This window comes from Mus musculus, chromosome 8 (genome assembly GCF_000001635.26).
Source record: "Mus musculus strain C57BL/6J chromosome 8, GRCm38.p6 C57BL/6J".
Lineage (NCBI taxonomy): Eukaryota > Metazoa > Chordata > Mammalia > Rodentia > Muridae > Mus > Mus musculus.
In genome coordinates, this window is record NC_000074.6 from 104,115,341 (window position 1) to 104,139,609 (window position 24,269).

The window sequence follows — 24,269 nt, forward strand, 5'->3', positions numbered from 1 at the left end:
CAGTTAACAGAAACAAGGAAATCCCTCAAAGGAATGTCCAAAGATATCCTCACGTAGATAATCCCTCCCAGGTAAGGTTTGTCTCATGAGTGACTCAAGATCCAGTCAAGCTGGTAATCAACACCAACCATCACAATTTCTCCCCTATGAAACGGGAGTGGGTATCCTGTATCACTCTATCTTGCAGCACGAAACTTTTACTCCAGCTCGGCTTTTATTCTTAAAGGCTCAGAACCTTTCCTTCAGTCTCAGAAGAAACTTCTGAGCAATGCCAGGACTGTAGGTAGATACCGCACAGATTCTTACAGATGTGACTCATGGGGTTCTGAGATGACCAGGAGCCCTTAGTAGTCAGAGCCAGGATATTATTATCATGGCAATCCGTGACTGTCTTGAACTCATCTTGGGGAATCTGACACCTTCCGGCCTCTGCAGGAACTGCACAAACGTGATGCACATGCATACATGTGTGCATGCATGGAAGCAGAACAACCGCACACATAAAAACGAAGGTTACACGGAAATTTAACTAAACATTTTTTAAAAACAAGTCATCCACTGAGGCAGTGGTGGTTCACACCTGTAATCCCAGCACTCGGGAGGCAGAGGCAGGAAGATCTCGGAGTTATAGACCAGCTTGGGCTACAGAGTGAGTTTCAGTACAGTCAGGACTTCACAGAGAAACCTTGTCTCAAAAAAAACACAAAAGAACAACTACTAAATCACCCAGAATGTGCTAGAGCCAACATGGCAGTAGAGCCTCACCAAGTCTCCTTTGCTGCACTCAGATATCTCCATACCATTAGTCACTTGGCCCTGCAGACAGACCACCTTCTTCCATCACAGGAATGATGCCACTACAGCCCTGAAAAACTATACATAAAGAACAAGAGGGAGCTGGAGAGATGGCTCAGCGGTTCAGAGCACTGGCTACTCTTCCAAGAGAACCCTGGTTCAATTCCCAGCACCCATATGGCAGCTCATGACTCTCTGTAACTCTCCTGTTCCTGGGCCTGACACCCTCACACAGACAGAAATACATGCAGGCTAAACAGGCCTTCCACATATGTGAACACAAAATGAGTTTGTTTCATTCGCTTGTGTATGAGCCAGAGAGATGACTCAGCAGGCAGACGCAGTCGCGTCCAGTCTAATGGCTAATCATCAGGCTGCACTTGATAAAAGGAGAGGAACAAACAACTCCCACAAGTTGCCCTCAGAGGCACACACACACACACACACACACACACACACACACACACACACATTAATTAAAACAGAATGTTATATTTAGGTCTTCAGTGTCCCCTAAAGAGCATGTGCCCCAGTCATGGCCCCAGTGAGGATGACGGAATCTTGAGGAGGGAAGACTAGAAGGAAGTGAGGTCACTAGGGATGTGAACCCACCTCTCTCCCTTTGCTTCCTGGATGACATTAGTGAACCAGTCTCCTCTGCCACATACTCCTACCAGGATATATTTCCCCTCCACAGGCCAAGGCACTGAGCCTATATGACCATGGATGGTGGTAGTGGTGGCTGTCGCAGTGTTGATAACACTTGTATTAGTCATTTCAACATTTCTTTCTCTTTTTTTTCTTTTGTTTTTATTCTTCTCTCAAACAATACATCCCAACAGCAGCTTCCCCTCCCTTCTCTCCTCCCACCCCCACTTCTCCTCACCCCTCTGTCCTCTGCCCCTCCATTTACCTTCGGAAATGAGCAGGCCTCCCAGTGGTACTAACCAAACATGGCCTAAGAAGATGCAACAAGGCCAGGCACAAACCCTCATATCTAGGCTGGATGAGGCAACCCAGTGGGAGGGAAAGGGTCCCATAAGCAGGCAGGAGAGTCAGAGACGACCCCACACCCACTGCTAGGAGTCCCACAAGAACTCCAAACTAAACAACCAAAGCCTGTATGCAGAGGACCTAATGCAGCCCCGTGCAGGCTTCGTGATTGCTACTTCAGTCTCTATGAGCACACATGAGCCTTGTTTAGTTGATTCCGTGGGCTGGGTTCTGGTGTCCTTGGCCCCTCTGGCTCCTACAGTCCTTCCTTCTCTCTCTTCTGTGGGGTTCTCCAAGCTCCACCTGATGTTTGGCTCTGGGTCTCTGCACCTGCTTCCAACAGCTACTGGAGGAGGCTTCTCTGATGATGATTGGGCTACTCGCAGATCTAGAGTATGGAAAATTACCACTAGGTATCATTTCATTGACATTTTTGTTTGTGTATATTTATCATTCGTGTTTGAGTCCTCTCTAGGGTCACCCTCATCATTTCCAGGAAGTTTCCACTCTACTAGGTTTCCACATTACCCCCTAAAAGCCCACATATTCCAGTAGTCTCTCCCGGTACTTTCTCCCTCCCTAACCGGATCCCTCCTGTTCCCATCCCCACTTGCCCTCAGTCCATCCACAAAATCTATTCTACTTCCCGTTCCCAGGAAGATCCATGTGTTTCCCACCCCCACCTCCCCACCCCACCCCTCACCCCTGCCTAGACCTTTCCTCTTTATCTAACTTCTCTGGGTCTTTGGATTGTAGTGTGATTGTCCTGTATTTAACAAACCTCACAAGGAGCAACTTAAAGAAGGAAGGGTTTGCTTTGTCTCAAAGGATAAGAAGGGATGCATCAGGGCAGACATCATGGGTCAAGTGTGAGGAAGAGGGCTCCATTGTGTTCTCCAGTCAGGAAGCAGAGAATGGAGAGGAAGTAGGACCATTCAGTAAAACCTCAAGGCTCACTCTAATGACCTACTTCCTCCAGCAAGGATCTGCTTCTTAGAAGTCGTACAGCCTTCTGAACGAGTGCTACCAGCTGAGAATCAAGTGTTCAAACACTGGGAGTCATTTCACTTTCAAGTCACAATATTAGTCTAGTGGATAAGGAGAGATGAGAGTTGTCCCAGTCAATATCCTATCGCTGTGAAGAGACATAGTAACCGAGGTAACTCATAAAACGAAAACATTTAATTGGGGATTGTCTTACAGTTCAGAGATTTAGTCCATTATGATCATGGCGGGAAGTATAGCAGCATACAGGCAGACATGGTGCTGGAAAGGTAGCTAAGAGTACTATAGCTGAATCCACAGGCACAGGAAGGTGACAGAGGGAGAGAGAGAGAAAGACTGGGCCTGGCTTGAGCATTTGAAACCCGAAAGCCCACCCCCAGTGACACACTTCCTCCAACAAGGCCACACCCACTCCAACAAAGCCGAACCCCCTAATGCTACTCCTTAAGCATCCAAATATATGAGCCTATGTGGGCCATTCCTATTCAAACCACCACAGGAGTGGAGGCTGTTACAGAGCTATTGGTGGTAGTGTTGGCTCAGTGGTGGCAGTGGATGTGACAGAGAGTAACAGAGTAGGTGGTGGAAGCAGTGATGGTGATGGGAAAGGGGATGGAGAAGGTGGTAATAGTGGTAACTATGGAAATGTGTTGCTGATGGTGGTGAATGGCCCTGGTGATGGAGAGTAGAAGAGAATGGTTGCGATGAGGGCTGTAACTGTAGCAGAAGCAGCCGTGAGCATCGTGGTTCATTTTTCTCCCACACTTTGATCTGCAGAGCAGCAGTCACTAACAAGGCCACCCTGTGCTAAGGCTGAAGAGACCAGCCTGGCCTCAAGGCTCAGAGTTAAGGGAGGAATCAGCTAAGGCTGCATTCGCTGTTCCTGCTTTAGAAGTCAGGAAAGACCTTAGTGACCTTCTATAAAGTCACATGGGTGACAACACTGATCACCTAGGCCACCATCTGCCAACCTTGGTTGTTGTGGGCTCTGAGCCACCTGGAAATAATTTTTTCATCAAGCATAGTGGTATAAACATGAAATCCCAGCCTTCAAGAGACCAGAGCTGAAAGATCAAGAATTCAAGGCCAGCCTGCTCTCTATAGCTAGGTACGGCCATTTAATAAAATAAAATGGGGGGGGGCGGGGGTGGACATTTCTTGCACAGATTATCCTATTATCCTTGCTAGGCTCCCCATGATTACACACAGCTCCACAAATATTAAGAACCCCTACTCATGAGGTGTTTGACCCAGGCCTGACCTCGGGAGTCTGTGAATTCGTTGTCCAACTCTAGAATATAACCAACAGAAGTCCTTCTCCCAAGAGCTTGGAGACTATCTTAATGAGCAGTGAACCTTCTCACCATGTCAAATGGCCACGGACATCAAAATCACCCACTCTAATTCAAAGGAATGGCCGCATAGTGGGATTTCATAGGCAGTCAGGGGGTGATGGATTAAGCATTTAAGCCCTATCTGTGAGGAAGAAAGCTGACAGCATTGAAGTCTCACCATGTCAGCTTCTTTGAATCATACCCCAGCTATAAGAAGGACCAGGTCAGTGCACTGGAGGAAGAATGAGCAGTTCCAAGCCTTAGACTGAGCACTAGGAAGTCAGCACTGGGCAAAAATGTGCTCACCACTCTTGTGGATAGTTGGAATGTAGAAACTTCTTCCCAGAGACCAATATGGCCCTCTGCCTGGTCTTATAAATAAAGTTTTATTGGAATACAGACACATTCATTTGTTTACTGATTGCCCGTGGCTGCTTTTATGTTATAAATGGCAGCACGGAATGTTCTGTGACCAAGACTCTATGATCCAAAAAGCCAAAATTATTTTCTCTCTGGCCCATTCCAGAAATCATTTAGCAACCTCTGCCTGGGCCTAGCATGGGCCTTCTCAAGCTTCTTCTATTTACAAATCTCTTTGTGCCCAAGGAATTTTTATGTAACGGGTTATATAGACATATAAAATAGGTATACAGGTCAACATTGACTGATAATAAACCATAAAGAAATTCATTTTTAGAAAATCCTTTGGTATACATGTAACTATCATGTATTAAAATGAAAGCAAATTTGCACCATAATGAAATTGATACATACTTATTTTTATATGAATAATTGTTAAGGCAGGCCTGGAGGGGCTTGCTTAGAATATCAGGACTGAGAAGGCAGAGACAGGTAGATCCCTGGGACTCGTGAACCAGCCAGTCTAGCCTACTTAGCAAGCTTCAGGCTAGTAAGAGACCATATTATACCCCCTGAAAGGTAGACAATGCTCAGAGACACATCCAAGGTTGTCTTCTGACCACCACATGTATGCACCTATATGTGTACATATACCACCTCCCCCTAACACACACACACACACACACACACACACACACACACTAAAATTTCAACAACAACAAAAAAAAACTTGGCTGAACATTTGATGGGCCAAAGTATGTTGGAGTCAGTGTTTTTAACAATAGATATGTTTGCCTATTGTCTATCTGTTTGAATAGGGTCTTGCTTTTAGCCCTGGCTGGCCTGGAACTTACTCTGTCGATCAGACTTATCTCAAGCACACGAAAATCTGCCTGCCTTTGTCTCCTAAGAGCTGGTATTGAAGGTGTGGCACCCTGGATTAATATTTTGATCCTGTGATACTCAGTGTAAGAACACTGCTTCGCATAAAAACATATTACACAATGGCAGAAGCATGTTTAGAACTATTTTATAAATGCTTGTCTTCAAAGATAAAATTCACTTAACTATTTTTTTAATAAAGCTCAAGCCAACAGCTCAAACAGAATTTTTTTTTAAATCAACTGTTCTGACAAAGTCCAATTCAAAGACACACTAATGTTGACTCCTATACGCTGAGGAATGGGTGGCAGGGAAATGTTAAAAGTCTATTTTACAAAGCATGGTGGCATATATCTTTCATCCGAGTGCTTGGGAGGCAGAGGCAGGTGAATCTCTGTGAGTCTGGGGCCAATGTGGTCTACATAACAAGCTCCAGGACAGCCAAGGCTACATAGTTAGACCGTGTCTCAAAAAAAGATATTATTAAATATAAATATAAGGGTATATAAATATAAAATGATATAAATATATTAAATATAAATACATATTTAAAGGTTATTTTCTATATTATCATATCATTGTTTCAATAAGAACAGAAAACTTTGTCCACACTGTAGTCTATACAGTAGTGTTAAATATGAGCCAAGTGTCTTAGGTGTCACTCATTGGTGTTATGTGGTATGAAAGCACACATAATGCTTAGTGTGCCCACAACACCTCCTACTGCACATGCTCTGTGTGGAGAACCAAGGCAGTGGTGAAGTCTCATGATATGACACAGGCAAATGCCGCCACACACACCATCGCCCATTGGATTATGAATTACATTTTTGGTCATTGTGCATGAAGAAATTATTCAGTGTTGCCAAATTTTTCACAACTCCTACATTTAGGCATGTGACAGGGCATGGGGTCGATGACTACAGTGTGAGAGCCTGACATTTAGAGAAACAGCATATATCAAAGAGCCCCACAAGCTGTGTGGACAGGAGTATTGCCAAGATACAGAAACAGGCTGAAGAAGGCCTTTGAGGGGAGGGCACAAGTCTCTGGACAGGGCACCAGAATGGCCTCCCCAATTCCTGCTAAAGGAAACAGGTGGGGCAGTCTGGGAAGTGTCTACTAACAGCCCGGTGACTGGGCACACGAGTTGGTCTGGCTTCCAAGAATGGCTTTTTTTTTTTTTCTGGATGATGTAAATCCTGTCCCCTGACCAGTCAGAAGGAAAGACGCACGTCTGGAATTACACAGTGAGCTCTGTGTCATAGAGGGAAATACCATTAGTCCAGTTACTGCTTTCCCAATGGGATAACTGGCCATGAATCATCCTTTGAGGAGAATGGTTAGCCATGAGGTGAGATCTGAAGGATGAGTCAGGAAGAGCTATCAGAAAGTGGAGGCCAGAGCCAAACAGGACACGCTTCGGAAGGGTAGCAGACGTTCTGTGTTTTATGATGACAGAACCTATTCGGGACCTAACATGGGGTCAGAGGAGTAGAGGAACCGCACGTGATCCCCATCCTGGCTAAAAGAAGAATGTGTACAAGACACAAACACAGGACTCTAAGGGTCCCCTCCTGGCTCTTCGGACACAATCTGAAGGAAGTACGTGTTTACCAAGGTCAAAGTCTGGAGCTTTTGTTTATAATCCTAGATGGACAATGGGAGCCAGCTGGGAGTAGCCTACCAGGGCAGGGCAGCTGTTGGCATTGCGATATTTCACCCAAACACGATAATATTAGAAAGGGGCAGAGCCAAAACTATACTCCAGTGGTGAGAGAAACAGAGAAGTTTAAATGGAAGAGCATCCAGTGGGAGTCCTGCCACCATTCCGCCAAACCATCAAGGTCATCAGAAAATAAACTCTTGGAAACTGTCACCGCCAAAATGAAAACATAACCAAATGGCATCTTGTATGGTCTTGGGTGGCCAGTGGGACATAGATACGAGGTAAAAAAAAACAAAAAAAAAGTTATGTGTTAATCAATAATACTTCACCCATTCAATCCCTCCATTGTAACAAGGGACCACACCAGTGTAAGGTGTGCTGCTGAGGTAAAGGGAGGCAGGCCCACAAGAACTCTGTGCACTGATGTAAGTCTAAGGAGAGCTATAAAAACTATCGTCTGTTTAAATAAAACTGGGTCAATCATGGTAGTGCATGCTATAATCCTGGCAGAAGATGGTAAGTTCAGGGCCAGCCTGGGTTATATAGACAGACCTTGTCAAAGGAAGGAAATAAGGAAGAAGGAAAGAAGGGAGGGAGGGAGGAAGGGAGGGAGGGAGGGAGGGAGGGAGGGAGGGAGGGAGGGAGGGAGGAAAAGAAGGAAAGGATGGAGGGAAAGAAGGAAAGGATGGAGAGGGCAAGGAGAGGAAAGAGAAGAGCAGAGGATGGGAAGGCATAAAAGAAGGTCTGTGGGGAGAAGGACACTCATGACATCTGCACTGTTCAGTCCACATCCCTTCTGTGCCTTCATGAGGATCACAGGTCCTGGTTAAGACCAGTGTCTCAGCTTACCATGGACCCTGCACAGGGAGGGTATCAGGCTACCACTCTTCTTCATTCCCTACCATCCCCGCATGCCACAGGTTACAGAGCTGGAACACGGCTTCTTGTGTTACCTGCCCCCTGTACACCACAATCCCTGCTACAGGATCTCTGCTAGTCCCAGCTGCTGCCTGGCTCCCAATGCCCACTCAAGGGGAAGGGTCTTTCCTCCATGCCCCTCCTCTTTCACCTTCCAGAATCCTCTCTGGTTCTGCCATCTGGCTTCTTGGCCTTCCACCCAGCTGACACCTCCCTCATCAGAGGCTCCAATTATTGAATAACTGTTGCACTCTAGGGCACTTCAAGAGGATCCCAGGATTGGTCCACACCCTTCTAGAATCTCCTTCTCCCCAGAAGCTGCTGTCCCTGACCTGCTGGCCACCCTCTCTCTTCCCTACCTTTTTAACTACTCCTTGCTGTGCACACAAGAGTATTACTTCATCTGATCTGAAGCGCTGCCCCCTGAGATGTCAGCCTCAGTTCTGAGAGCCAGAATGAGGCCTTGGACATCTATGGGTTCCATAGCGTGTCTGATATCTGGTAGGCATCCAATATCTGTTTTTTTTTTTTCAAATGGAATTCTGTTAGGGTCATTCTAGCCTTCTAGAAAGGTACTATTTTGGACTCATGAAATATAAACATATAGACTAAATATCCTCTGGTTGTAAAAACAAAAAAGAATACTCGGCACTCAAACTTTCTATTATCTTTGACTTGTGGGTCTATCATTAGCAGTTACTCTCATTTACCTCAGTAAAGTTCAGTGTAAGGCGCTAGGCATACATTGCTTTCCCTTAAGCTACTAATAGCGTGTGTTATACAAGAAAAAAAGCTCCGTGGTCTGAGAGGTACAGGACATCCTCAGTTAAGATAAAGCTCACGGGGGTTCTGTTCTGCAGGTTAGACACTGTAACCAAGAAGCGACTAACACGACATGATCACCAAGAAGAGAGTATTTTATGCATCATTCCAAAAGCAAATTTACTGGGACCGATCCTTACTGTGCTGATAAATGTCTGACATCTGGGTTTGCAGGGAGTGTGCAGATGTGTAGAACTTGCCAGTCCCCACAGTGTAAATACTCAGCCTTTGAGCTGATGCTGTGACATCCCTGAAGGCAGAGTTGGTACAAGATGTACATGGTCCTACGCCATTTAGTGTTGCCGCCATACTCCCACAGAAGACACAGTGACCTCGGGAATGTGGTAAAGTGCCAGGACACGGTTAGAACCATGAATTCTGAGTATCTGTAAGCCTTTGCCTCTCATATATCTCTATGAGTCACATTTCTGTTGCTGTGACAAAATACTTAACAAACGTTCAGGAAGGAAGAGCTTAACTGGGCTCAAGATTTAAAGGCGCAGTCCACCTTGGTGGGGAAGACATAGCATCACAAACATCTATAGTCAGACACCAGAAAGAGATGGATGCAAGTGCTTTACTTGTCCAGTCCATAAGGTGGCGACGCCCACATTCACTGTGGACCCTTTCATTTCTGTCAATGCTCTCTAGGAAAAAAAAAAAAACACAACAGACAACAGACACCCATCTCCAGAGGCATGTCTCCTAGACTGGTTCCAAATGCCCAAATCCTGGGTCAACAGACCATCTATGACAATGGTTTATTTCATTGTACATTCAGATAATTTCCTTTTTGATACGGCCACATTTAACAGCCAGATCATGAATATTCCCCAACTTTAGCCAAGTCTTCAAAGCCATATTGATATAAGCCAGCTTCAGTACATCACTGGCACGTGTCCCGATTTTTTGCAAGGGACAAGAGAAGCCAAGGTTTCCAGGCATTCGTTTCCAAGTGGGAAGCTGTACCCATTAGTGCAGATCAACCTTAGGAATCCAATTGGGTCCATTTTAAAGATGGGATAGCAACCACCCATGTCTTCTTAAGGAGTAAGACGCTCTTTATTCTCTGGCGGCAAGTGCATTAGTAGGCTCCATTCTAGGCATTGGGTACAGCTAAGAAAGGTCCATCCCTGCCGTGCTTGCAGTGATCTGGTGAAGAAGAACTCACTGGTAACCAGTCCTAGGCTCTTGTTTAAAACTTCGGTGTCGCAGTTAGCACCTCTACTGAGCACTACGTACGGTCAGCATACATGCATGCGTCGTTGCACGCATGCACACACACTCATGTGTGCACACATACTGCCCATTCTCAGCTCATGTTGCCTGTTCTTCCCCAGATCAAGTCCAACGTGAACCGCCAGAATGCTAAGTATGTGCTCCAAGGAGAGTTTGCTGGCAAGATCTTCGGGGTCGATGCTAACACAGGGAATGTGCTTGCCTATGAGAGGCTAGACCGGGAGAAAGTCTCTGAGTACTTCCTTACTGCCCTCATTGTGGACAAGAACACCAACAAAAACCTGGAACAACCTTCCAGCTTCACTGTCAAGGTGCATGATATAAATGACAATTGGCCTGTGTTTTCGCACCAGGTATTCAACGCATCTGTGCCAGAGATGTCAGCTATAGGTATGCACCTAGTCTTCCCTCTCTCCTCCCTTCCTCAACACCAGCCTGAAGACACCTCTCACATCAGCCACCTCAATGCTTAGGGTCAGGCTCCAGTAAGCTCAAGGAAGTAGTTGTAATGCTATCTTGTGCCTTTACATGATTTCAAAATGTGTCCCTAAAGGCTAAACTCTGACCTAGCCCCAAAATAAACCCTGACCCTAATCATAGATGGGTTTTAATCTTCACAATGTGCTGAACACTGACTCTCATTATAGCCTGGGCCTTGATCCTGACCGCAGAGTGTGCTGTCACCCTAGATATGGGCTTAGGAGGTACTAGCCTGTCTTCATCCTGCTTACAGAAGGTCCAGGCAAAGAGTGTGTCTCTCTCTACTCTTCTGTCTGGGATCTGTGCTCAAGGCCATGGAGCCAGACCTTCTTGAGGAAACCCAGAACTCCAAAGGATGAGAAATGGAATCTCAACCCCTCTGGGAACTTTGCAACACCCTTCCTAGTCCCGCATTCATACTTTCAGAAAATGAAAATCTACCCAGACGTCACCTATGTTTCTCTCTCAAACCCAACCCCTTCCCTTCTTCATTTCTCCCACAAACACACACACCACCTGTTCTCTCTGCCTGCTTCATGACTGCTCCGGCTGGCACTTTGTCCTCATGATGGCCCCTCTAGCACAAGGCAGCCTTCATTCCCTCATCTTGGGCAGTAGGAACAGCAGAACCCCCATCTACTCCCACCAGGAAATGGGGTGAGGGCCAGTCATGAGCGGACATACCAGAATTCTCTCTCTCCACAGGGACCTCTGTCATCCGTGTGACAGCAGTGGATGCAGATGACCCCACTGTGGCCGGCCACGCCACTGTCTTGTACCAAATCGTGAAAGGAAATGAGTATTTCAGCATTGATAATTCTGGTCTGTATGACTAAGCCTTTTGGGCGGGTACCCATTTGGAGGGATGGAGGAGGGACGTGAATATTGCAGGTACCAGTGTATAGAGAACATTAACCTGATAGGTGTCACCAGCCACTGATCCAGAGAAGGAATGCATAATACACATAAAGACATGTTGGAGTGGGTTAGGGGAGAAGGAAGCAGACAAGCGCCCAAAGCAGGACCTCAAGTCCAGAAAGAAGATCGGGGCCTTTTCACCCAAGCATAGACCAGGACTCAACAGAACATGCTGGTTGGAAAGTCTTTTGTACACATTCAGAGACATCTGATTTGAACCCAGAACTACTGCTCAGCCCTACAGCCCTTGCACAAGTTAGCTACCACCTAAGAGCCTCACGTCCTTCGTCCAGAAGATAGGAATGCTCACACTCCCTTGCCAAGTAGCCGAGACGTTGAAATTCGATTTCGCATAGGCACAGCCATGCCACAGAAATTTTTTTCCATGCCTTGTTAAGAGAAAAAACTTTAGACCAATTAAACTTTATCAAGTTTAATTTTTGCAAAGAACAGTTCACAAATTGGGACACCCCAGAAGCTAAACAAGTTCAGAGAAACCCCAGGGCTGCCACATAGTTGGGTGATATTTATAGTACAGGGAAAAAAAAAACCCTGCAGTCTAGAAACAGCTCGGATGGTTCCAGCTGGGGTGTCTGCCTTATTTGAATAGCTGTGAACAGGTGGCAGCCTATGATTAACTGAAGCACAGCCGCTGTGATTGGCTGAGCAAACTCCTAAGTTAGGGCTTTAAGTGTATTTACATGCTACTAGGTTGCAGTTCATCACAGGATTCAAGTCTGCAAGTCCAGAAGGCTTCTTGGGCCAACTTTGGTGTCTAATTTTAAAAGCTGTAAGTACTGAGCCCTGGAAGCAAGAAAGAAAGCAAGTTAGGCAAGCCAGACACCCTTGTCTTCCAGAAGATGAGCAAAGACAGAGTGTAACTGGTACTCCTATGTGCACCAAGAGATACATCACTAACCTATCACAGCACTCTCAGCACTAAAAAGGGCAGTCATTTCCATGTATGTCAGTACAGACATCATTAATCAAGCACAGCACAGCCAATCATGTCTATGTGTACCACGGCAGTCATCACTAATCTATCGCACTCTGAGCCTGGAATTGGCAGTATGGTCTTTCTCAATATAACATTCTCCCTGGCTAGGAACAATATTGGACCATACATTTGGCCAGATTTTAGCCATACAGGGCAAGGGATGGCGTTAGTGGGTTTGGGGTTCCCAATCTCAAATACATAGTGAAGTTGCTTATGTATTTCTGAAAGGATCTGAGCATTCAGATTTTCTCAAGGCTCCACAGATAACACAATTCCTGTTGGGACACTCTTCTTCTCAGGACTCATTTTCACAAAGATCAAAAACTTGGACCGAGAGAAACAGGCTGAATACAAGATCGTGGTGGAAACACAAGATGCCCTGGGTCTGCGGGGAGAGTCAGGCACAGCCACTGTGATGATCAGACTGGAGGACATCAATGACAACTTCCCCGTCTTTACTCAATGTAAGCCCCTCCCCCATAGGCCTTTAAGTGGACAGGGGCAGAGACAATCCAGATTCAGTGACTTGGGAGTTTTCAGAGGGTGCCCCAAATCCCTCTACTTCTTGCTATATCCCAGGGGGCTTCTGAAGCCAGAGTAGGGAGGCCCTGACTCATCCTAGTGCTTTGCTCTCAAGGTCACCCAACTGTCCACTGATGAGTCCCTTCACAGACCAGATTTTAAAAAATTCACAGCCCTGCCGATGGCACTGCAATGCTTCAAGTCCCACTGAGAGACAGGAGCCATTTCACGCAGAACCTCTGAGATTGAGGGCCCAGCTCTAAAATCCCAGAGAATAGGGTACAACCACAATCTGGTATAAACATACCCACAAATTGAATTTCCCTTTAGAAACTGTCTGTCAAGAGCTTTTCCTGTGCCCCCAGTGAGAGTGGGCAGTAGAAGTAAGTTGCTATGTTCATGGAACCGACTAGCTATGTGGAAATTCAGGCCTCAGCTGACTCCCAAATTATCTAGTTCTGAAGTAGCTCTATTACTTCCTAAAGGTGAGATTTGTCTCGCTCATCTATTGATGTTCCAATGTACAGAAGGAGCTAACACCCTGCCAGCTTGACAGACAGACAAAAGGCAAGGCAGGCTTCCTTACCTTGGGACCCAGAATCATACCATCATAGTTTCTTGCCTGTTTTCTGTAGCAAAATACTGTTTGATACCCAGATAGGGCAGCACATGCCTGTGGCCCTAGCATTCAAGAGACGGAGACAGGAGATTTGCCAGTTCAAACCCAGCCTGGGCTACAGAGCAAGCCTCTATCTCAAAATTCCAAAGGCTAGGTGGTATAGTTCAGTGATAGAGTGCTTGCCTAGCCTGGGTAAGACCCTTGGTGTGTGTGTGTGTGTGTGTGTGTGTGTGTGTGTGTGTGTGTATGTGTGATAATACAAAGAGACAATTGTCTTATCTATCTCATTAACTCTTTGCGGTATCCTATGCACATTAGCCACATACACATTTTCGGTGCCTGAAGACATCCGAGTGGGCAAGCCCTTGGGCTTTCTGACTGTTGTGGACCCAGATGAGCCTCAGAACCGGATGACCAAGTACAGCATCATGCAGGGCGAGTACAGGGACACCTTCACCATTGAGACAGACCCCAAACGTAACGAGGGTATCATCAAACCCACGAAGGTACGTAGACCTGCAGAACCGAGCCCATTCATGGGCTATGGAGTTTGCAGGATCCAAAAGACATGCTCAGGGATCACTTCTGAGCCACAGGTCATTGAAGGCAAAGGTTCTGGTACAGCTCAGAGCGGGCCACGAACTCGTGGAGACTGTAACCCACAGTCTCAGCCTGAATTGTTCCAGAGATAGAGGCAATACTTTGGGTGTGACATGTTTCTTTGGGCCGTAATCCCTAAAAGCCTCAGGAGCAAGGATAGGTGGCAATCAGTGATGAACAGGTTCGAGTGGGGCCCAGACCCATAGGGGCTATCTAGAGCATGTCTCAGAGTTGCCACAGGAAGATCAGGCTCTGGAATAAGCAGCCACAAACCCTGCAGCACTCACAGACAACACTTGTTCTAGTCTCATTTCTCATATTGTGATAAAAATAACCTTGACCAAAAGCAACTTTGGAAAAGGGGTGTATTCGATTTACAATTCCAAGCTGAGTCCATTGTTATGGAAAAGTCACAATGGCAGGAACTTGAGACAACTGGTCGCATCACATCCGCGTCAAAAGCAGAAGGAAATGAAAGCACGCATACTTTCTGTCTGTGGCTTTGGCTATCAGTCAGCTTTCTCCTCTCATACGGTTCAGAACCAGGCCTAGGGAATGGTGCTCCCCACAATGGGTTGGGCCTTCCTACACTAATTAACAATCAAGATAACCACCCCCCACCCCCCACCCCCACCCAAACAAGCCCATATGTAACATGATCTAGGCAATCGGTTCCCTTCTCAGGTGATTTCAGATTAAACAGCAAGGTGACACTTAAAAACTCACCAGCATTAACTCCCTGTGTCCCAACAGTAGAAATCTATCATACTGACAGGATGGATCATCTTTTCTAAAACAATAAAGACTTTGGAACTGGGGGAAAAAAATAAAAGAAATCTATCATCATATATGTAAAGAATGTATACCTGAGGGCACAAGTAGCCATGGACAGTGGCTGCTGCAGGCAGCAAATGGTCTGATCGACTGAATCCAGAAGAGGGAGAGGAGCTTTCATGCTTCCAGGATTTTCAGGTAGAGGACTGAGAACACACAGCCAGCCAGCAGAGTCCACAACGCTCTCAGACAGTAGGGAAGATAGACATACAAACAACAGCAACAACAAAAAGCTGTAACTGGTATATCCAAGGCTGCAGAATATTGCCAGAGAAGAAGGTGTTACTGTCTAGAGTACTTTCTGAGAGGGTCTCTTACACCTGCTCAATAGCAAACTGCTACCCCTTCCTCACGATGAACAGGAAGAAAAGTTGCTAGGCAGACAAACCCAGGAGGAGTCTCTTCTCAAAACCAGGAAAGGTACTACTACCTTTGAATAGAACCACTAGGTCATTGCCCCCTTGAGAGGAGGACTGGGCCTAAGTGTGTCCTTGATTCATAGAACAGGACCAGGTACAGAGGCGGGGCCGGTAAAACGAGAAGCACTAATATCAGTCACCATACTTCTCACCCATGCAGTCCCTGGACTATGAAGTCATCCAGCAGTACACATTCTACATTGAGGCCACAGACCCCACTATCCGATACGAATACCTGAGCAGCACTTCAGGCAAAAACAAAGCCATGGTCACCATCAACGTCCTAGATGTGGATGAGCCCCCTGTCTTCCAGCGACACTTCTACCACTTCAAGCTGCCAGAAAACCAGAAGAAACCGCTGATCGGCACTGTGGTGGCCAAAGACCCTGACAAGGCTCAGCGCAGCATCGGGTATGGAAGTGGTGGGTGTGAGGTGATAATGCCATGGTGATCCTGGCATCGGCATTCTTATGCCTGATGGTCTGAGATCAAGGCTCAAGGGAGGACACTGTCTCCCAGAACCTCCATGGAAAGATGCTGAGGCTAGACCCTGGCTCTTTCCACTCATATCCTTGTCCCGCCAGCTCCTGTCTTGTCTATCTTGTCTGGTCCAGGCCATCCTCTGTTCTTTAAAGGACTTTAGGCCTTGACTCACATAGCTCCTGTCTAATGAGGTCATCAAGCAGGAATGGGTTATCTGAAGCCCTGTCACCAAAAAATAGTTTCGAGATATTTCTCCCAAGACAAAAAGCCAGAGTGTTGCTTTCACTTGCTGAAACCACACACTTCTATAAAGAGATCTATGGTAGTTCCCGCTCCCATCTGGTCCTCAAGTAGGCTGAGTGTTCTTTTCTTCATGGCCACATGAACCAACTGATGCACAGATGCTGTGTTCGTTGTTCCTGTTTGTGGTTTTGCTGCCATTTGCTTTGGATCATGTTCTGCACAGTCCGTCAATCCTAGCCCGTTTTCCATTGTTACAACTTCGTAGCGTGGGCTGGATAATTTATGAACTGCAGAGCTCTATTTATCTTAAGGGTCTACAGGCTTGGAAATCCAAGGGCACAGTGCCAGCACCTGATTGCCATCTAATGAGGTTTTGCTTGCTGCAACATGGGAAGACCTAATGAGCTTGGCAGTGTAGGTCTTTCTTCATCTTCTTATAAAGCCACTAAGCCACCATGGGGGCCCATCCTCATGACCTAATCCTTTTTTTTTTTTCCATTTTTTATTAGGTATTTAACTCATTTACATTTCCAATGCTATACCAAAAGTCCCCCATATCCACCCACCCCCACTCCCCTGCCCACCCACTCCCCCTTTTTGGCCCTGGTATTCCCCTGTACTGGGGCATATAAAGTTTGCAAGTCCAATGGGCCTCTCTTTCCAGTGATGGCCGACTAGGCCATCTTTTGATATATATGCAGCTAGAGTCAAGAGCTCCGGGGTACTGGTTAGCTCATAATGTTGTTCCACCTATAGGGTTGCAGATCCCTTTAGCTCCTTGGCTACTTTCTCTAGCTCCTCCATTGGGAGCCCTATGATCCATCCATTAGCTGACTGTGAGCATCCACTTCTGTGTTTGCTGGGCCCCGGCATAGTCTCACAAGAGACAGCTACATCTGCGTCCTTTCAATAAAATCTTGCTAGTGTATGCAATGGTGTCAGCGTTTGGATGCTGATTATGGGGTGGATCCCTGGCTATGGCAGTCTCTACATGGTCCATCCTTTCATCTCAGCTCCAAACTCCGTCTCTGTAACTCCTTCCATGGGTGTTTTGTTCCCAAATCTAAGGAGGGGCATAGTGTCCACACTTCAGTCTTCATTCTCCTTGAGTTTCATGTGTTTAGCAAATTATATCTTATATCTTGGGTATCCTAGGTTTGGGGCTAATATCCACTTATCAGTGAATACATATTGTGTGAGTTTCTTTGTGAATGTGTTACCTCACTCAGGATGATGCCCTCCAGGTCCATCCATTTGGCTAGGAATTTCATAAATTCATTCTTTTTAATAGCTGAGTAGTACTCCATTGTGTAGATGTACCACATTTTCTGTATCCATTCCTCTGTTGAGGGGCATCTAGGTTCTTTCCAGCTTCTGGCTATTATAAATAAGGCTGCTATGAACATAGTGGAGCATGTGTCCTTCTTACCTGTTGGGGCATCTTCTGGATATATGCCCAGGAGAGGTATTGCTGGATCCTCCGGTAGTACTATGTCCAGTTTTCTGAGGAACCGCCAGACTGATTTCCAGAGTGGTTGTACAAGCCTGCACTCCCACCAACAATGGAGGAGTGTTCCTCTTTCTCCACATCCTCGCCAGCATCTGCTGTCACCTGAATTTTTGATCTTAGCCATTCTGACTGGTGTGAGGTGAACAAAGAATTCTCACCTGAGGAATACCGAATGGCAGAGAAGCACTTGAAAAAATGTTCAACATCCTTAATCATCAGGGAAATGCAAATCAAAACAACCCTGAGATTCCACCTCATGACCTAATCCTAATTGCAACCACCCTGCCCCAAAGCCTAATCTTCCAATACCACAAATACATGCATCTGTGGATACAGTTTCTAATACGTGGACCTTGAAGGGTGTGGAACGAGACATTCAGCACCGTGTCCTTGTTCCTCTGTCTTAACTAGATATCCTTCCTTTACCCTCTGGAACAAAGGGAATATGTAGATCTGCTCAGATTTCCTGGAGTCACATAATAGTTAGTAGTAAGCATGAATTCAATCCAATCTGGTTTTATCCCACCCATGAAGCCAGCTGTGTCAGGCCTGTTGACTAAACATCATTATTTCCCCATTGCGGTTATATATTTAAGTTCTTACATAGACTTGGCCCTACCTCTGAATTCCCCACTCTGCCTGTTCCTCTGTGATGCTCTGCTTTAATGAAAGAGCTTTCTGCTGAGTTTAATCTAACAGGAACCTCTCTCTCTCTCTCTCTCTCTCTCTCTCTCTCTCTCTCTCTCTTACCTAATCTGAAATGACCATTCTTACATATGAGTATTTTTCTTCCTTCCTTCCTTCCTTCCTTCCTTTCTTTTTTTTTTTTTTTTTTTTTTAGTTCCATATCCCATTTTATTTTTTTTTCCATTTTTTATTAGGTATTTAGCTCATTTACATTTCCAATGCTATACCAAAAGTCCCCCTTACCCACCCACCCCCACTCCCCTACCCACCCACTCCCCCCCTTTGGCCCTGGCGTTCCCCTGTACCGGGGCACACAAAGTCTGCGTGTCCAATGGGCCTCTCTTTCCAGTGATGGCCCTTCCTTCCTTTCTTTTCTTTTTTTTTTAAAGATTTATTTATTTATTATATGTAAGTACACTGTAGCTGTCTTCAGACACTCCAGAAGAGGGTGTCAGATCTCGTTACGGATGGTTGTGAGCCACCATGTGGTTGCTGGGATTTGAACTCTGGACCTTCAGAAGAGCAGTCGGGTGCTCTTACCCACTGAGCCATCTCACCAGCCCCTTCTTTTCTTTTCTTTTCTTTTTTTTCTTTCTTCCCTTTGTTTTTTTAAAGATAGGGTCTATGCAGTCCCGACTGGCCTTGAACTGCTGTAATCCTATCTCTACCTCTTTAGTACTGAAATTACAGGGTACATTCCACCACACTTGGCTTCATAAGAATAATTGTAATATAGTTTTTAAAAAAATATGTCTATCCTAAATGAGGTATTTTTATCTGGTTACTCTTTTATTTCTTTATTTATTCTGTGTGTAAGGGGTGGTGCATGCCACAGCACAAACGTGGAGGTCAGAGGTCGCTTAGGGGAGTCAGTTCTCTCCTTGGGCCATGTGAGACCCAGGGATTAGAACTCAGGTTATCAGGCTTAGCCATAGGTACTGGCCCACTGAGCCATTTTGACGGCCCAAGAATTGATTTTATATATTGATTTTGGAAAAATCTTCATTTATTTAAAATCCTAGCATTGGTCGAGAGCCTCCCAAGCACCCTACCTCTCGGGTCACATCCCCAGGCTTCTGTTACCTCCCCCACGTCCCGCTGCCCTATTTCAGACAGGGTCTCATTAAGCGGTCCACTCTAGCCATGAACTCACTCTATAGACCAGGTGGACCTTGAGATACCGCCTCAGCTCCCTGGAATTGCAGGCCTGCATCACCAGGCCTAGCAGTATTAGGTCTTCTTGTTGAGAACAAAGCAAGCCTTTCCCATCTGGGTCCATCTCACACATCTGAGGACCTGATTTCACTGTCATCTATTCCATAGGATTTATAATTATAATCTTGGCTGTTTCTTTGGTTGGAGACTTTATTGATTTGGGATTGTTTGGTTTGGTTTTCTTGTACAAGTACTGTGGGGATTAGGAGGGTGGTCTAAAATGTTCTGGGATATGATACAGTTGTGTTGCACTCATTTTGTCTGAAATATCAGTACTTCTTTTTATGTATATTAATTTTTCTGTCCAGTTAACTAAGATTTACCACTGTTTTGCCTTCATTAATGTCTTATAACTTCCTTTTCCAGTGCAAGGGATAGAAGCCAGGGTCTGCGCACACGAAGCTGGTGCTCCACAGCTGAGCTCAGGACCCGCAATTTTGCAACCCTGTGAAATCAGCTAGTTTGTTCTTCTTATGCTTTTGGTCCTCAGTGCCACACCATATGATATTAAGCTTGTCCGTCCTGTTCACATGTTATTTCTGTTTGATAAACTCTCCAACTTTTACCTCTGACTTTTCTAGATTGTGTGGCTTTAAAAGCAGCACACAGTCGGGCTGGCTTTTTAATCTCAGCAGAGATAGTTTGTGTTCCATCTGCTTGCTGATTTCATCCTCTGTGCTGGGCTTGATCTCGCTTGCTTTGTTCTGTATTTCCTATTTCTCAAATGGGATAGGCTTCCTCCTGCCCCTCAGCTCTGCTAGAACCCTCCTTTTTCCCCTCCTCATTGACATTTGACCGCAGATTTGCTTCTGTCTACAGAATCTTAAATGTTTCCTAGTGAAAAGCATCAATCACACATGCACCAGCAACTTCATTTCAGCTCCTCCCAAACGAAGTTTCTACTTTTTATTAGGAGTCTAAAGCTTCAAAACAAGTTTTTCTTTGCATAATCAGAACCCACCTTTATGAATGCTGTATTTCCCAAATAATGATATATTTGCAAACACACACACACACACACACACACACACAAAATCATCCTTTGCCTTTTAACTTTAATGACTCTTGGCTGTACTTGTGCAATCTTCAGGTCATAGAGACTTCTCTTCAAAAGCTCCGCCCAGTGTGTTCTAGCATTCATCTTTGTGGGAACATCTGGAGTGGGTCTAATTTCCCTTTCTTCTTAAGGAATCTGCTCTTTTTTCATGAGAGTCTGAACCCTTCAGTTTCCTCACACTGCTGGGACATTCAAAGGGCTATCAGCATGCACCTAACTACTGCTATATTTTTATAGTTATGACCAAAAATCACTTAATCTGTAGACTCAGGCCCTCTTCCTATCAAAAAAGTATTATATTTGGTATTACATCTTCTTTCTTTGTCATGGCTTTTCAGTAGTAGCAACAATCTTCACACACACACACACACACACACACACACACACACACTCCAGCTATGTTGTAGGTGATTTTAAAGTTACGTACTTAGTTTGAAATGCAGCTGGGTGGAGTATCTCGGGTACCCCACCCAATCATAAGGTAACCACATCCTTCATGTGGAGCATCATCACCCTGCTCATGTGCACATGTGCAGGCCCACTCGCTCTGGGTGGCAAGTGTAGGGAATGTTAGAAAGGGGTGTGGGGAAGGATACAGGGGTCAAATCTCTGTCATGCTGAGGACTCTGGAAACAGCAAAGGTCAAGGAGAGCCATGAAGCTCTTTCTCCTGCTGAGGACTCTGGAAACAGCAAAGGTCAAGGAGAGCCATGAAGCTCTTTCTCCTGGACAGGTACTCCATCCGCAAGACCAGTGACAGAGGCCAATTCTTCCGAATAACCAAGCAGGGAAACATCTATAACGAGAAAGAACTGGACAGAGAAACCTACGCCTGGTATAACCTGACTGTGGAGGCCAACGAACTGGATTCTCGGGGTGAGTAGATCCACCTTCCAGGCTACCTGGGCTCTTCTTTTTCCCACATTCTTTCAAAATCGACATGATGCATCATTTTGGACCTCTAAATGTATTCTAAGGCCCTGGGGAAACATTCTCTGCCTGGGCTATGTTGACCTTCCATTTCTGAACGTGCTCCTTGGACCACCATCTTATAGAGCACCCGTAACCTTGCTGGGAGTACAGAACAATAGAGTACCACCCTAGACTGGACGCATCATAGTCTAAGAAGCTCTGTCATGAAACAGTCTGCTCAGGCATCTCTGTGATGAGATTCGGCAAAGGCACACGCCACACGCAGACTTTCCGAGGGCTTGGTCCAGAGAACACAGAGAGACTCGAAGGCTGTGCATGGACCAAATGCTGCATGATTCTTAGTGTTAAATGCACTTAGCAAACACAGAGACTTGGTTTTTTGTGCACCAGTGAAAGAGCCAAGAAGCTGGTAGAGTTGGTGAGGTTCTCCAACAATTGGTGTAAATTCTGACAGATGCAAAGGGAGTTGTTAACAATCACTCAGCAAAATAATGTTTGATTGCCCAGAAACCAGGTCCCTTAGGAGTTCCTGGGGGGGGGGGGCAGCATCACTTAAATGAGTATATGATTATGTGTCCAATTGCATTATTTTAATCAATTGTATCTGTTTGCTTGATCTACTTACTAACTTTTTTACAACCTCTTAAGATGCATTGAGAGTGGTTAGCTCTTGAATTCCTAGAAGCAAGTTTGTTCCCATATGAAGGGCTACCCCCCAACACATACGTTGTCTTCCTCCACACTCCTTCCATCAGCAACACCATCTTTGGCCTTTCCTCCTGAAAAACAGAAATGGCTTCCACCACACATTGCCCCAAAACTGTCCACCTAAATATCTTCCGAGGCCAGCCTCAGCTGGGCCCAGGATGAAAACAAGCTGTCTCCCCTCCAGGTAACCCTGTAGGGAAAGAGTCCATTGTGCAGGTTTACATTGAAGTCTTGGATGAGAATGACAACCCTCCGGAATTTGCCCAGCCCTACGAACCTAAAGTGTGTGAGAATGCTGCCCAGGGCAAGGTGAGTTGGCCTCGAGTTGGGGAGATGGGGGACTAGGGAGTCGTGTGTTTTCAAGTAGATGGCATAGGAGAAAACTTTCCCATCCACCTAGAGTTTCCTAAGCTTAAGTAACTACATAGCAACCCTGAATTAAAATGCTATTCCCATTTTACAGGAGGAGAAACGGAGGCTCTGGGAGGGTCTGAAGAATAGATCAGGGATAAGTGAGTGCAGGATGGTAGTAGACAAAGCAGTTTCGGGAGACTGTAGTGCCGCCGCAGGTGGCAGGCAGCCATGGTCATGTCTAAACCCATCCTTGAACCCCAAAACCACACTGATCATTTCCCCATCTCTCACATTCCAGCTGGTAGTACAGATCTCTGCAACAGACAAGGATGTGGTGCCAGTAAACCCAAAGTTCAAGTTTGCCCTGAAGAACGAGGACAGCAACTTCACCCTCATAAACAACCATGGTAAGTCTCAGAGAAGACGGTTGGCTCTGAGAAGGGCAGGGGTGTCAGTTAAGAGTCTTAAAGCACTAAGATCAAGCACTAATCCAACATGGGGTGACAGGTCTTCAGAGGGTCTCTCAAGTTATGGGGTGTTCTGTACAATTCTCACCATATAGATTGTACAGTTGGCTCTATGTTGTAGTTGAAGCCACCTGGCCAGACTTCATGGTCCATAGGACATGATACAGAGGGTCACCATTACCCTGAAGAGGCGTCATGGAAGAGGAACAAGAATGGATACAGGGATGCAGGCAGCCAGCTCAGTCCAAACTAACCAAAGGCTCCTTCGAATACTGGGATCATTCCAAAGAGCCCAAACTGGAAATAGGAAGTCATGAACCCTGGGAATGCAGTGAGCTTTGTTGCAGTTCAGCTAGAAGAGGTATCTACCATAAAGTGTTCCCTGAACAGGATCTGGCCCAACAATCACAGCCTATTACAGCTCATTGATTCAGCCAATCAAAGCCCAGAGAGTCTTCTGAGTTCAGTAGTGGCCAGTCAGAGGTCTGGTGAAGATCCACTTGTTAGAGCGATGACCCTAAGCTGATTTAGTTCCATCTGAAAGTGGCCAGGCTTCCACAGCCTCTGCTACTTTCTAAGAAAAAATATACACCCTTAGGTGTGACTATAGCAACTGTTCACCCAAACATGGAAGGAAATCTCCCTGTCCCTTACTGATGACACAGTGAGGACCCTGTACTGAAACAGCCCATTGTCATCTTTGGGGAAGACTAGGGAACAGGGTCCTTGAGAGTGGGGGGCATGTACTCATCAGCCACAGACTAATCAAGCAAGATGAACACCATGGCCTACAAAATGAGTAAGGTAGCCATGCTGTGCTGACGGTTAATGACACAACTCAGTACTCAGAAAATATCATTGCAAAGATACCATTCCCACTGTGTACCTTGAACAAACTAAGAACTGGGAAGTTTAGGAGCTACTCCAAACACATATCTCATGTGCAACAGGAAGCAAGTCTGTTGGTCTCAGAGACATTTGCATATATATGTTCTGCATATCAGAGTCTCTCATTTCTCCTAGTTTGCTTTTGGCTGTGTGGCTAAGTCCTCTAACCATTGGTGTTACAACCTCCCAGGAACCTACAAAAAGCACATCAGCTCTCCTTTGCTCACAGCCACTGAACAGCAGCAGCAACAACAGCAGCGTGTGTGTGTGTGTGTGTGTGTGTGTGTGTGTGTGTGTGTGTTTGTGTTTGTTTGTTTGT

At 45.8% G+C, this 24,269-nt stretch overlaps 1 protein-coding gene across 2 annotated transcripts in view; it reads left to right on the forward strand.

Moving 5' to 3' along the window:
• Cdh5 (cadherin 5) overlaps nt 1-24,269 on the forward strand; it is a 42,892-nt gene that overhangs the window by 13,728 nt on the left and 4,895 nt on the right. For both annotated transcript variants that reach the window (XM_006530630.1, NM_009868.4), the window contains 8 exons: nt 10,119-10,407; nt 11,203-11,319; nt 12,712-12,876; nt 13,872-14,059; nt 15,567-15,817; nt 21,334-21,476; nt 22,426-22,550; nt 22,894-23,002. In XM_006530630.1, coding sequence (XP_006530693.1) covers nt 10,119-10,407; nt 11,203-11,319; nt 12,712-12,876; nt 13,872-14,059; nt 15,567-15,817; nt 21,334-21,476; nt 22,426-22,550; nt 22,894-23,002 — 1,387 coding nt within the window. The remainder of the gene's footprint in view (nt 1-10,118; nt 10,408-11,202; nt 11,320-12,711; nt 12,877-13,871; nt 14,060-15,566; nt 15,818-21,333; nt 21,477-22,425; nt 22,551-22,893; nt 23,003-24,269) is intronic.